Below are 14,630 nucleotides of genomic sequence, written 5' to 3'. Positions count from 1 at the left end.
AGAACAGATTGGCTGTTACCGGCGTCTGACGTCTCCCTTTGGAAGCGAGGAAGGTGTTTTTTCGTCGATTCCCACCGTGAGAGAAGCAGGTATCTCTCATATTGTACCTGTCAGCTGGAGATATATGACTTCTGCTTTGTGTTTATGTATGTGTATGCCAGGGCTGTTCCTCAGGCTGGGACAAGGAGTGAATGTATGAGGGAATAATACCGGCAGTAACAGTAAATCCTCCGGAGGCTGACTGCACCCATTCCCTGATGAGACATGACCGTAAATATCCCCCCCGCCCCCCATCGCTACTCCCAACAACACCACCATGCTGCCCCCTTCATGACTGATCAATGGCTAATCAATCACCTCCAATCAGCCCATCAGGCAGGGCTAGATTAGGCTGGGTTAGGCTAGGTTAGGTTAGACTAGGCTAGGTTAGATTAGGTTAGGATAGGTTATTGTAGGTTAGGTTAGGTTACGCTAAGTAAGGGTAGGCTAGGTTACTGTAGGCTAGGCTAGGCTAGGTTAGGTTAGAAGAAGAAGAAGACTTATTGTTTATTTGGCCATGCAATCAATTCTCATCTATTGTAGGAATGAGGTTTGGTTAGGTTACTGTAGGTTAATTTAGGTTTGGTTAGGTTACTGTAGGTTAGGTTAGGTTACTGTAGGTTAATTTAGGTTTGGTTAGGTTACTGTAGGTTAGGTTAGGTTACTGTAGGTTAGGTTAGGTTTGGTTAGGTTACTGTAGGTTAGGTTCAGCTACGTTAGGTTAGTTTAGGTTAGATTAGGTTATGATAGGTTAGGTTAGGTTAGGTTAGGTTAGGTTATGATAGGTTAGGTTAGGTTAGGTTAGGTTATGATAGGTTAGGTTAGGTTATGATAGGTTAGGTTAGGTTAGGTTAGGTTATGATAGGTTAGGTTATGATAGGTTAGGTTATGATAGGTTAGGTTAGGTTAGGTTAGGTTAGGTTAGGTTGTGATAGGTTAGGTTAGGTTAGGTTAGGTTAGGTTAGGTTATGATAGGTTGGGTTAGGTTAGGTTAGGTTAGGTTAGGTTAGGTTAGGTTATGATAGGTTGGGTTAGGTTACTGTAGGTTAGGTTTGGTTAGGTTAGGTCACTGTAGGTTAGGTTAGGTTAGCTTATGATAAGTTATGTTAGGTTAAGTTACTGTAGGTTAGGTTTGGTTAGGTTAGGTTACTGTAGGTTAGGTTAGGTTAGCTTATGATAGGTTATGTTAGGTTAAGTTACTGTAGGTTAGGTTTGGTTAGGCTAGGATAGATTAGGTTAGGTTACTGTAGGCTAGGGTAGGTTAGGTTAGGTTAGGTTAGGTTAGGCTAGGTTAGGTTAGGTTACTGTAGGCGAGGCTAGGTTAGGGTAGGCTAAGCTAGGCTACTGTAGGCTAAGCTAGGCTACTGTAGGTTGGGCTAGGCTACTGTAGGTTAGGTTAGGTTACTGTAGGTTAGGTTAGGTTACTGTAGGTTAGGTTAGGTTAGGTTAGGTTAGGTTAGGTTAGGTTAGGTTAGGTTAGGTTAGGCTAGGTAAGGTTAGGTTAGGTTAGGTTAGGTTAGGTTAGGTAAGGTTAGGTTAGGTTAGGTTAGGTTAGGTTACTCTAGGTTAGGCTAGGTTAGGGTAGGGTAGGCTAAGCTAGGCTACTGTAGGTTAGGCTAGGCTACTGTAGGTTAGGTTAGGTGACTGTAGGTTAGATTTGGTTAGGTTAGGTTAGGTTAGGTTAGGTTAGGTTAGGTTAGGTTAGGTTACTGTAGGTTAGGCTAGGTTAGGTTAGGCTAGGTTAGGCTAGGCTACTGTAGGTTATGTTAGGTTAGGCTACTGTAGGTTAGGTTAGGTTACTGTAGGTTAGGTTAGGTTAGGTTAGGTTAGGTTACTGTAGGTTAGGTTAGGTTAGGTTAGGTTACTGTAGGTTAGGTTAGGTTAGGTTAGGCTAGGCTACTGTAGGTTAGGTTATGTTAGGTTAAGTTATGATAGGTTAGGTTAGGTTACTGTAGGTTAGGTTAGATTACTGTAGGTTAGGTTAGGTTTGGTTAGGTTACTGTAGGTTGGGTTAGATTAGGTTTGGTTAGGTTACTGTAGGTTAGGCTAGGTTAAGTTAGACTATGGGATAGGTTATGTTACTGAAGGTTAGGCTCGGTTAGCCAAGGTTACTTTAGGTTAGGTTACTGTAGGTTAGGTTACTGTAGGTTTGGTTAGGTTACTGAAGGTTAGGTTAAGCTAGGCTAAGTTAGGTTAGGTTAGGAAAGGTAAGATAGGTTAGGTTAGGCTACTGTAGGTTAGGTTAGGCTAGGTTATTTTAGGTTAAGCTAGGCTAGGTTAGGCTAGCCAGGCCAGGCTAGTGGAGGTCAGTGCTAGCTGACCGTGTGAACAGTTCGAGGAGAACGAGGAGAAGAGAGGAGAGGGATCCAGGATGAACTGAGCTGACCGGACCTTCAGGCTGGAGACTCCTCACCTCATTAGCATGATTGACACCTGAGTTCCCCAGGCGACTGCCCAGATCCCTGAATAAAGAGGAAGGAGGAGGTGTGTTGGCTTGGCTGTGTCTGGAGGTTAATTAGGGGTTGATACAGCATCTTCACACACCCACAGTTTCAGTCTCTCTCTGCCTTTTCTGCCCTTCATGTTGTCAGTGTGTATCTTAACGTTCCATCACAAAAGAGTCAAGCGGGAAAACGCAATGACTCTCCGTTAATCATTGGTTTATTTCAATAAGCGAGTCATAGAGAAATCTAAATCGTTTTAGAAGAAAAGAAACACTGCTGGCACTGCAAGTAAAGACACAACATTTAAGGGCTGTTTTTTATGCAACCATGTTTTGATAAACTGTAGGAGGGCAAGAGAGGGAATTGGGGGCAATAGATAGATAGTGGGGGCGGGGTTAAAAATAGGTCACACTCAAACAAGCTCAACACACTACCATGATGCTCCATGACAACCCAGCTGCAATGGCAGATGGGTAAAAAGGAAAATTGGAGCAAAATGACAACCGAATAATGAATCAGAGCAAAGCTGGGGGAGCTAGAGTAAGCCTCTCTCTCTCTCTCACTCTCTCTCTTTCTTTTTCTCTCTCTCTCTCTCTCTCTCTCTCTCTCTCTCTCTCTCTCTCTCTCTCCCTCTCCCCCCGTTTCTCACTCTCTCCTTCTCTCCCTCCCTCTCTCTCTCTCTGGTCAGTTCACCAGTCAATTTACATTCACATGGGATTGACTCAAGCCTCAGCCGCGATTACTTGAACCATGTAGCCTCCATGATCCTATTTGTGCAACATGCTTAATGTGCTGATTTGGCCATCGGTTCTTTATAAAGACTGTGAGAATCCACTGATGACTCTCATAAGTGTGATCTGACTGCTGCGACTGGGAATTGTGTGTGTGTGTGCATGTGCGATATACATACTCACGGACGCAAGTCCAAACGCAGGCACATTGGCAATTTGTTCACAACAATGAGCAGGTCAAGTACCATCGGTTGTGCCGGAAAACATTCTGGCCTTGAAAATAGCACGAATATTTCAGACACGCCTCCTCGCGCCCCTCTCCAGCGGCCACTGTTCGGACTGCTAATACTGTTTTTTTACGTGGCTAAAATAGTCCCCTTTAATGACTTATCCAATGAAATGATCGACCAGGGAGGAACAAGAGAGCAGGGGTTAACAATAGATACAACACTGCTTCTCAGTGATATAAGTGTGTGTGTGTGTGTGTGTGTGTGTGTGTGTGTGTGTGTGGACTCATTCAACCCATCCTACACACGCCTCATTAAAACACAATGCCCATGTATCGACTCCATACGTTTATCAGGCTTTCACCGGAGGGCCTTTTCTCCAGCAAACTGTCTGTGTTTCCACACTGAGCTGTCTGTTGGGGAGGATATAGAGAGGTGACTGGCTGCATGGTAATTGAAGCACAGGCAGTTTTGTATGCAGTCTGGTTGAAGGTTTGATTTGCTGCCACACCGCTAAGTCAATATCACGGCAGAGAGGGAAAGAGAGAGAGGACTGGATTATTCTATGACAGCTGGAAAGAGCTTGGGCACCGTTTAAGCTGCAGACGCTGTAAGAATCAGACAGCCCCCCCCCCCCCCCCATCACACACACACACACACACACACACACACACACACACACACACACCCCTCACTGTCAGTACTACTAAAAATGCTAAACATTCTTCCCTAGAACTCTGCCAGGAAAATTACTAAATATCCCTTTCAGACAACCCTCTCTCACCTCAATATCAGTGTAATCCCTTTGGCGGCCAGCTTTATAAGCTGTGACTTTGAGAACAGGAGAACAATAACATTGCCTCTGAGCTGGAATTGAGCTTATTGTATCCACACATCTAAATCTCTAACTATCAGTTCTTCTCTCGTTAGAGAATGGTCGTATTCAACTTGACTGAAGCATCGTCAAATGAGATTGCCTGCACACGTGGATTTTTAGGTACGTAATGTGATATTTGATGTTTGAGTCATGCATACACAGTGTCACGGATTGCTGGAGAGGGGGAGCACTCTAGATATCCTTCTTTGCCTCCCCTCCCCCAGCCTACGCCAGACCCCCCGCCAAGACACAGCAGGGCTGCCAGGTCATACTTAACACCACCCGAAGCCCCATTACAGAGAGCTCTTCACAAACCCCTCCTACCCATCCCCCCATCCCAATCCCCAAATCTGCATCACAATGGAGTCACAGTGGCAGGGCTAGGGGAGAGTGGCTCAGCCAATCAGAGAGCAGGGAACGGGGAGGGGGGCTCAGAATGATGATCTCACAGATATACCAAACTCCAACGTTTGGCAGTGCACACAAGCACAAACGCATAAACAGCTAGCCAGCAAAAAACAGACACACAGCGCTGAGCACACTATACCCCTCTCTCTCTCCCTCTCCCTCTCTGTCTCTCTCTGTCTCTCTCTCTCTCTCTCTCTCTCTCTGTGTGTGTGTATGCATGTGTGTCATATGTAGAGTTGGTGTCTTAAACAGCTGAACGGCAATTGTGCTGTTAAAAATATATATAATGCTAAGCTGTCCTGAGATATAGCACATTGTCAGGGTATCTCTGCATCTTCACAAACTGGTTTCACCTGGATAGCAAGAGTGACAGAGAGAGAGAGAGAGAGAGAGAGAGAGAGAGAGAGAGAGAGAGATAGGAGGTAGGGAAATAACCTAAGGTCACATCAAGTCAAGTTACTGTAGATATAAAATGACTAAGTTTCTTCACATCGCCATCGGCCATATACCTCCAATCGCTTCTGCAACGAGAGCCTGAATATCTCCCCTCCACTGCTGTTCTGTCTTCTCTGCTACAGCAGCAACCCAACAATCTCTCTACCTCCCCATCCTCCCCTGCATCTCTCTCTGTGTGTGTCTCAGAAGATAAGGAAATGACTGTACTATGTGTGTGTGTGTGTGGGGGGGGGGGATATAGATGGAGAGAAGGAGGGAGAGAGGGAAGAAGAGATGACTGTGGTGCTGATGAATGAGATGATGGCACACTGACCCACTAACGCTGCAGTTCCACTGCCAGTGGGGATGAGCTGCCCTACTACAGGAGTGTGTCCTCAACACACACACACACACACACACACACACACAGACACTCACCCGTCACTCCTACCCTACCCCCACTCTCTCTCTCCCCCGGCCTTTATCCCTCTGCTCCTTCCTCCCTATCTCTCTCTATTTCTCTCACCCCTCTGATTCATCCCTTCTTACCTCGCAGACAGTACACAGGGGAGAGAGAGGTGTGCGTGTGTGTGTGTGTGTGTACGTACGTGACATTATGTGCCCTGTAACTGAACCTGACTGGCCTCAATGTTATGACAACAGATACAAAAGAGGCATAATTGGTTTCATTTGCACAGAATGAGCCACGCCACCCTACCTGGGGCGGAGACAGAGGAGACAGATCAAGAGGGAGAGACAGAGACGAAAGAAGAAGAAACAAACACAGAGAGAGAGAGAGAGAGAGAGAGAGAGAGAAAGACAAAGGGCTCTATTGTCAGTCCAAAGGTCAGCCATATTGGCAATTGGTTTCGGCAGTAACAGGTGAAATGAGCACTCTTCTCTGTCTCGTCGCGTTTTGGGCGAAGACTGTTTTTACGCTGTTAAAACAGAGCCCAGAAAGAAAGAGAGAGAGAGAGAGAGAGAGAGAGAGAGAGAGGGAGGGAGGCAACACACAGACTGAGAAGGAAGGAGGCTATAGAGAGGTGCAGGGAGAGACAGAAATACAGGGAAAGAGAAAGAGAGAGTGGGTTCGATTGACAGACTAGAGAAGGAAGGTAGGCAACCGAGGGGTGAAAATGGAGAGAAATAGGCCTGGTCAGTGGGTAAAGGGGTTAAGAGGAAAACCCCAGCACATTTTTTTTTCTTCCTGTGGTCACAAGCGCTCTGGTTGGAGAGGAGCGTAGAACCATCCCCCAACCCTCTGAGTCTCCTCTGTGTATGTGACGGGAGTCACAGTCATCCCGGGATAAACAAACCCAACACGATAAGGAAAACAAAACAGAACATTGAATCCATATCCTGTTACACCCCCCCCCCCCCCCCCTCTTCTCCTCCCTCATGAGGATCAGCAACATACCAAAACGACTCCTCTTCACAACATGGACGACTCTCCGATAGATGGAGCAGTTTCCATGGCAACCGGCTTTTGCTGGTATGTCTGCCCGTGACGGCGAAGTAGAGAGGCGGCGCGTATCAAGGAGCTGAGGATAGTCTACCGCCTCAACACACACACATGTGCAACGACGGCTACACGGGAGAGAGAGAGACAGAGAGAGAAAGTGAAGAGAGAGAGAGAGAGCGAGTGAGTGAGAGAGAGTGAAGAGAGCGGGAGAGACAGAGACAGAGAGAGAGTGCGAGAGTGGGAGACAGAGAGAGTGAAGAGAGAGGGAGAGACACAGACAGAGAGAGTGAGAGACAGAGAGAGTGAGAGAGAGAGTGAAGAGAAAGGGAGAGACAGAGACAGAGACAGAGAGAGAGTGCGAGAGTGGGAGACAGAGAGAGTGAAGAGAGAGGGAGAGACACAGACAGAGAGAGTGAGAGACAGAGAGAGTGAGAGAGAGAGTGAAGAGAAAGGGAGAGACACAGACAGAGAGTGAGAGAGAGAGAGACAGACAGACAGACAGAGAGAGAGTGTGAGAGTGAGAGAGAGAGAGAGAGAGAGTGAAAAGAGAGCGCAGGCCAGTCTGCACGTACAAGGCTGATTACTGCTGGAGTTTTCTCTGGAGCGGGTATCCGTTGTGTGTTTCTTTACCCCCCACCCCCCCACCCCCGCCCTTGGAAAAAGCATTTTATCAATGAGGTGAGAAACATGTCAGCACGGCCCTCTGTGGAGTCAGGCCATGCCTGGTTGAACATTGGACATCCAGCGAGCCTCCCCTCATCATCCTCCTCTGAGAGCAGCCCAACCAAATCTAGCCGAGACAGACAGATACATCTCTAGCAGCCCTCTCTCTCTCTCTCTCTCTCTCTCTCTCTGTCTCTCTCTCTCTCTCTCTGCCAAAACTGGTGTTGTCTTGTTGTTGGGCTTTGTGGTCGCCTGCTGTCTACCACCTTTTCCAGTCAATAAAGCCAGTTGATCAAATATATTAGCATGACAACAGGCATTCAGTTGAAGTGTTGACTGACTTCTATTCATGCAGATGGGCCACCTGATGACTCTTCTCATTAGATATACAGCCATGCAAATGGCGGATGTTTGGAAACCAGTCTATCCATAACCCTGTTGAAGTACGGCTGTAAAAGATATCACACTTTTGTCATGGTAGAGTTTTCATTTGTATTGCTTCCCTATAACGTATGTCTTAATTCACAGAACAGATATCGTGTGGTAATGATGAACTCAGTGTTTGACAGGGGGCTATATAGTGGTATAGGGTATATGTAGTCCTCACTGCTCTCACATGTTCTGCTTCTCATATAACACACTATAATAAAATATATGAATACGCCTCATAGGAGGAATTCCAGTAGGTATTGTGGTATTTGGTCATTAACTGTGAGAAATTGGTAGTCATCTTTCTCTCACAAACCACAGGGAAAAAAAACCACAGGAAGCAGCCTGCGTTCTGTTGTTTTTGTGATTCTGTATGCATGAATTGTTGACAAATTAGGGAACCCTGGGAAATTACATATTCATTGAGCAGATATGCTCAAGCGATCTATTCAAGGTGACTTTGTCACTAACCATAACTTTTTTCCTCCCTCTCTCAAAAACACCCCCAGAGAAGTCTCTCAGATTCCTTCATCTACCCCCGTCTCTCTCTCTCTTTCTCTCTACTCCCTCTACTTGTTGGCTTGCTGAGAGAGGAACAATGGCGTCTTTTTGCGGGTAGAGAGCTCATCCTGTGTCAGGGCATGAGATATGGGCAACCTCACAAACAGAGGCTTTGACTGTGTCAAAGACAACTGTGGAGAGAGGAGAAGCACCATGTTAGTGACAGAAATAAGTAGCAAGACCTCTGACAAACACTCTAATTTTCTTCTCACAAGAAAATCAGGCCTCATTACTTTGAAGTGGAGTGTGTGTGTGTGTGTGTGTGTGCATGTGTGCGTGCGTGTGTGTGTTACTCATAGGAGAATGTAAAGTTAATTGAAGTGGTATTTCCTTTGATACAATATCATTAAAATCACATTTTACATAACTCAGCGAACCTTATTTTTCTTGCCAGTCATCTGTTGCTCTCTAAAGTATCTCTAACCACCATCCCTATATATCTGACAACTTTCAGTTGATGCTTTTCTTCACATGTGCTGATCAGAGTCACACACAGATCCCTCAAGATGGGTATGTGAATTTCTCAGCAGGGGAGAACAGTGGGGTGAGGACAGGGACATCTGGGTTCAGTGAGCCGTCATCTCCAGACCCCAAAAGAGCCTTTGATATCTGACAGGACAAAATTACACACGTCTTAATAAAGCCTTCATTCTGAAACCCCACATCAGAAAGTGATGAGGAATTCCAAAGGGATGATTGTGGTACGCGTAAGTGTTACAATGAATAGGGTGTGTGTGTGTGTGTGTGTGTGTGTGTGTGCGGGGGGGGGGGGGGGGGTTAAAAGAGGAGTAGGCCATTTTTGAACATCTTTCAAGCATTTGTTCTCTTTTTCTGAGTTGTGGTCGTGGTGGGGGGTGGGGGGGGGGGGGGACTTGGTGGGGGGGACGGGGGGGGGTTGGAATTTTAACCCCTGAGGGTCTATTCTGCTCTGGGAATCTCAGCCCACTCAAAGGAGGCAGATCATGCTCTGGGTGGCGTATGCATACCAGGCATTCCACTGCTGGGGTGGGGGGGTCTGTGTCATCGGCTGGCCCAACGGAGGGGGGGGGGGCATATGGACCACAAAAAGGGGCTAAATTTCAACAGGAAACATCGAGAGGCATCCTAGCTGGAGGAAATCATAAATTCCACTCAATCAAGTCCTATAAACTAGTCATATAGAACTCACAGGGATGTGTCATGCTCATGGATAACAATGAGAGAATGTCCTCAGAATGTGGTACGAATGATTTGAAGAAGGGACAGTCAACGAGTCCATGTGTCAGCCTGCAGGCATGTACTCATACACCCATCTCCAACCCTATCCCATGACTAGCAGCCCTCTCTCTCATACCATTTGACCTAACACATGATCTTTGATCCCTGTGCAGTTACAAGAGGAGCCATCTACTTTGGTCTGTGGTTGAATGTCCTTTAACATGCTATGATCTTGTGGTCTTTCATCAGAATAGGTCACACTAGCCCTGGTAGAGTGGGGGTGGCTGAGGGGGTCGTCAATAAGAACGGAGGTGACTTTCCATGGGGATGACAGTGGTTTGGGGGGGATGCACAACACACAAATGCCATCTCAAGGCTGGAGCAGGACTGCTCCAGCGTAGGACAGCATTCCCCAAAAGTTACGTTTTAAATCATAATACATGGAATAGCACGGTCAGGAATCAGAGAAACATCAGTCAGATCCCTGGCCAAGATGTGTCACGTGTGTCCAGGCTCTGTGTGTCTGTCATGGGCAACACAGCTCAGCATCATCCTCGCTTCTGCTAGCCCCTCCATATGTTACATAATGAGTTCGCTTTGAAAGCAGGTCAGCTTTCACCACACTGTCTAGAAAGGGCAATTACAATTCCTGGCATGTGTTCGCTGTTAAAAGATATTTTCACACCGCTGGGGTTTTTCCCCCAATAACAGCCTGTAAATAAGGAAGTATTTTGTTATATTTCTCTTAATACTCAAGATCTAGAAAATAGAACACAAGAACACCAAGACTATGGGATTAAAATATGAGTCAGCTCTATGTTTATAATGAGTATCAGAAATGTACAGTCTGGTGAAAGCTGTGATGCAATTGAACTGAATTAGGGGAGGAAATGATTCAGCTATGGCTTACTGAGAGAATAGATGCTTTTGTCCCCTTTTTTTGGTTATGGGTGGTTGAGTTATTGCCTTTTGCAAGGTTTACAAAATTAGGAAAAATAAAAAAATCCCTCCTCTAATGTCACCATATCCCATATCATCAGGAGAAACAAGAGCTATGTCTCTAACAGGGGGCGGGGGAGGGGGGGGGAGAGAGAGATTCCAAGCCACGGCTGTTGATTGGGTAGGTCCGTGCTGCCCCGCCCAGAGGTGGAGTCTCACCCGGGTTTGAGGCGCGGTTGAAATAGTCACACTTGTAGCCTCGGTATTCTTTAATCTGCGCTCTGCAGCCGTGAGGTTCGTTGTTCAAGCCGGGGAACTTTGCATTGCTTTCCAAACGTAAGGGAAGGGGATCAACAAGGATTTTTTATCGGGCAAGATCAACGTAACATTGGGCTGGACTTTTCATTACCAAACTTCTCGAGGTTTTTCTTTTAGATTTTTATTTTTTGTTTCTCGAAAACCTAAAGGAAGATGGGAGCTCAGTTGTCCAAGGGTGGAGTAGCTGTGGAGGGGAAAGCCGTGGCCGACCCGGCTGCTGCTAAAACTAACGGACAGGTAAGATCCCATTTGGGGCGCATCCATCGACGCTCACACACCCACTTCTACCGTGGGGCTGCACGAACAACGTGTTAGAACCACGCTGCTCTCAACTGTTCTGGTGGGAGGTTCTACTCTGAACCGTTTTAGACTCATTAAAACATGAATTTGAATGAAAAACGGAATTTTGAAAAAATGTATTGACTGCGGAGAGAAAGATACCCGCATTTCGATTGAACTGTGCGTATTATTGGGTGCTTGGTCACTAGCTAACCTGGCTAACTAACCGGGTGGCTAGCCAAACCGACGTGTGCCACTGCCACGCCAACCCACACCATGATCGACGGTCAGAGTTAACCATAATATATCGATGGCCGGTATGTTCATCAGGGTAGCGTTGATTTACGCTTAACGGTATAGCATTTACCTGAGTGGAAGTGTATTGACTCGAGAACATTGTTTTAGTTGTTGGGAAGACCAACGACAATCGTCCGTTCACCGGACAAAAGATGGAAAGACGCAGACGGGGTCGGCGCGTTCTGCTGAGTTGCAAACAAAGCGCGCGGGCGCGTGCACGTGGCCCAGCGGTGTCTGCTGCTGACACACACTCAGACAATTTAGGGATTTTTTAAAAACCCCTGTAGAGTCAGGCCACATGTTCACATCACACACCCTTTTACTTTACACCCACCGTGTGGCATGGTTAGATGAGGCCACGAGCTGTAGAATGGGTGCAACCCGAATGGCAGAAGTGGCAGTCTACCGTTCATTGGGCTGTTGGCCGTTTATTCGCGAACTCTGGTAGTCAGGTGTTTAATTTTGACTGTTTCTTTATCGTACATTGTAGATAGTAATATACCCCCACACGTTTGAACCGAAAAAGTTTACACGAGGCGGTGTCGAGTCTGTGGTCGTGTACTGCTCGTATTGGTAGTGTGGCTGAAAGGTAGTAAAATGTAGAAATGAAGCTAGACAAGAGCGTCAGTCAGGTTCGGTCGGGATTCCTTTGTTCCAAACTCCGCTTGCTGCGCCAATGTTTGTCACGGACCACTACTGCCCCCCTGTGGTTGACACCGGTAATGTAACACAGCTGCGGAATGGAATGAACCCATTCACTCCTCGACGGGGACCAAAAACATCAATGAATGGGTTAATACAATGTTGTACATTTTCTTTGAAAGAGTCAATATGTTATGTTTATTCCAGCAACCAGTGTATGAGTATAAATGGTTCTCTTGCTGTTTTCTACAGGAGAACGGACATGTCAAAACCAATGGCGATGTCTCTGCCAAGCCTGATGGGGATGCGGCCGTCACCGATGGAAACGGTGCGGCTGAGCCGGCCAAAGAGGGCGAGACTGGTGCCGGAGACGCCATTGAGCCTGCCCCCGCTGCAGAGGGAGAGGCTGCCAAACCAGAGGGAGAAGCCACAAAGGATGCCAAGAAGAAGAAGAAGTTCTCCTTGAAAAACTCCTTCAAGTTCAAGGGCATCTCGCTGAAGAAGAGCAAGAAGACCAGCGAGGAGGGCAAGGAGGAGGCGGCCTCTCCCACGGCGGAGGAGAAGCCAGAGGAGAACGGCCACGCGGCCAAGGAGACCAAAGAGGAGACGCTGGCTGCTGAGCCTGTGGCGGAGGCTACAGAGGAGGCTGCCCCGGCCCCAGAGGGAGAGGCCAAGGCTGCAGAGTCCACCCCGGCAGAGGAGGCCCCGCCCACAGAGGCAGCCAAGGCAGAGGAGGCCGCCGCCCCCGCCGAGGTCACGACACCCGCAGCCTCCGAGGCCGAGCAGAAGGCAGAGTGACCGCGCCCCGTCACGGCACCTGAACTGTTTTTCCAAGATTAAAGTATATAAATATATATATGAGAGACTCGTGCCACGTTCTTAAAGTTATAAACAAAACTACAAAAGAAGACAAATGAAGAAGGATATATCACGTTTGCTGATTCAGCCACCAGTTCACTGCCTTTATCATTTCTCTACTGACAGAATCTCACCGGGCCCTCTCATGATGAAATTGTTGGCTTATGTCGCCCCCTCATGGTACACACAGGAACAGGCGTGTGGGGAAGGTATTGGATTGGATGTAGAACGAATCAGGAATACTGACTTATTTTCCCAATTCATGGAAAAGCATCCTTTTAACAGTGTGGCAGCCCTATAACAACATTTTTTTTTCTCATCTTTTGGGATCTAAAAATCGACAACGGTTATGGAGCAGGGCAGACCATCTCCTAGACTCGAAATGACTGTTATATGGACACATAAACGTTTCAAAAGATCTTATTAATTTTTAGAATTCTACATTCCTATGTTTTACCCCCAAATTTCAAGTATTTTGTGCTGTATAGAAAAACAAAATTCAAGGGGAGTTGGAGAAAGCTATGTCTTTGTTTGTGCATTTTGATTCTTTTCTGGCTAAAACCACATTTGAGCTTTCTGAGTCTTGCAGTGTTCACATTTCAGAGTTTATGATGCAGGGGTTGGGGTCGTGTACAAAATGTGAGCTTTTTATCTGCAATTTGTCTCTGTACATATGTTTTGGCCAATATTTTTGGTTCTCTTTATTTTGCTATCGTTTAAAGATGTTCATGGTTTTATTGTAACTTTTAATAAGGGTAAATAAATGTTTGATCCCCTCTGTCTGTGTTTTGCCTCTCAATGTTATCCCAAGCCACACTGATTTGAAAGATCCAAGTTCAGCACCAGGGTGGTGTCTTACCTTGGGGGACATTAAAAGTTTGGGTTCCTCAGACCCGTTATCATGGGATAGCCAAACAACTAAGGCTAGAAGACTACTGAGACACACACACACACACACACTTTCAAATGGATGAACATACTACCTTTATTGCCTCTTTTCAACCTCTACTATAGTAGATCATCTTCACATGAGTCGATATCACCAGCTCCCATGGACATGAACACCTAACGAAATCAACATTAACTAGTGGTTGGTAAACCATGTATAAAGTCTGGTGTCCTAACTAAACCAACATTATCTGGTGGTTGATAAACCATGTATCAGTCTGGTGTCCTATGCTGCTGGGGTGGAAGACTGGGGTGGAAGATCTACAAACAAGTCCACGTGACATCACTCCCATGTCTGGACAACGCACAGCCCTCCTGACGTCCTGTACAGCAGAGGAGAATGGTAGTAGAACACAGGAAACACATGACAGGCAGACTTAAGAATGGAAGAGTTCTATATGAGTGGTGGACCTTCCTCCTACTTCAAATATCACAATCATTATGGAAATGGTGTGAATACTTAGGACAAATATGTCAAATACTATGCTAAACTATAATGGAACCAATAGACCCAAAAGTGCCACAAACCTCAAGGTATATCATTCCACCTCAAACACTAAAGTGTTAGATAGAAACATTACTTGACCAGGTCTGGTGTGTAGCAGCAGTAATGATATTTAGTGTAACTCGGGCATACAGTGCAGTGATCATTCTGAGCTATCAGACATTTTCAGCTGTGAACCGTGGGCAGTAAAGGGCAGAGGTGTTGCTGAATGACATAGCCACTGTATAACAGCCTTCCATCCGACAAACTGCCTCCTTATGCTTACTCCCTCATTTACATCTCCAAACCGAGCCCTATGCTCTTCTGGAAGTATTGGCTAGGGATAGGCAATAAGGTAGCTCTAACTTGTCAGTTAGTTCTAATTCTCACAA

General features: G+C 46.4%; 1 protein-coding gene across 1 annotated transcript; it reads left to right on the top strand.

The window, feature by feature from the left end:
- Positions 1 to 10,697: 10,697 nt before the first annotated feature.
- On the top strand, positions 10,698 to 13,578 carry marcksl1a (MARCKS-like 1a). Its single transcript, XM_083684148.1, has 2 exons — positions 10,698 to 10,967; positions 12,201 to 13,578. The coding sequence occupies exons 1-2, from the start codon at positions 10,884 to 10,886 to the stop codon at positions 12,744 to 12,746; spliced, it is 630 nt and encodes a 209-aa protein (XP_083540274.1). The 5' UTR covers positions 10,698 to 10,883; the 3' UTR covers positions 12,747 to 13,578.
- The last annotated feature ends 1,052 nt before the right edge of the window (positions 13,579 to 14,630 follow it).

The sequence above is a fragment of the Argentina silus genome, assembly GCF_951799395.1.
Source record: "Argentina silus genome assembly, chromosome: 13".
Lineage (NCBI taxonomy): Eukaryota > Metazoa > Chordata > Actinopteri > Argentiniformes > Argentinidae > Argentina > Argentina silus.
This window is presented reverse-complemented; position numbering and strand designations above follow the sequence as displayed.

What these genes read in the sequence shown, in the direction of transcription:
- marcksl1a (XM_083684148.1), top strand. Translation starts at nt 10,884, where the DNA reads ATGGGAGCTCAGTTGTCCAAGGGTGGAGTAGCTGTGGAGGGGAAAGCC. An exon ending in CTGCTAAAACTAACGGACAG is followed by an intron (nt 10,968 to 12,200) that starts GTAAGATCCCAT and finishes TGTTTTCTACAG; the next exon opens with GAGAACGGACATGTCAAAAC.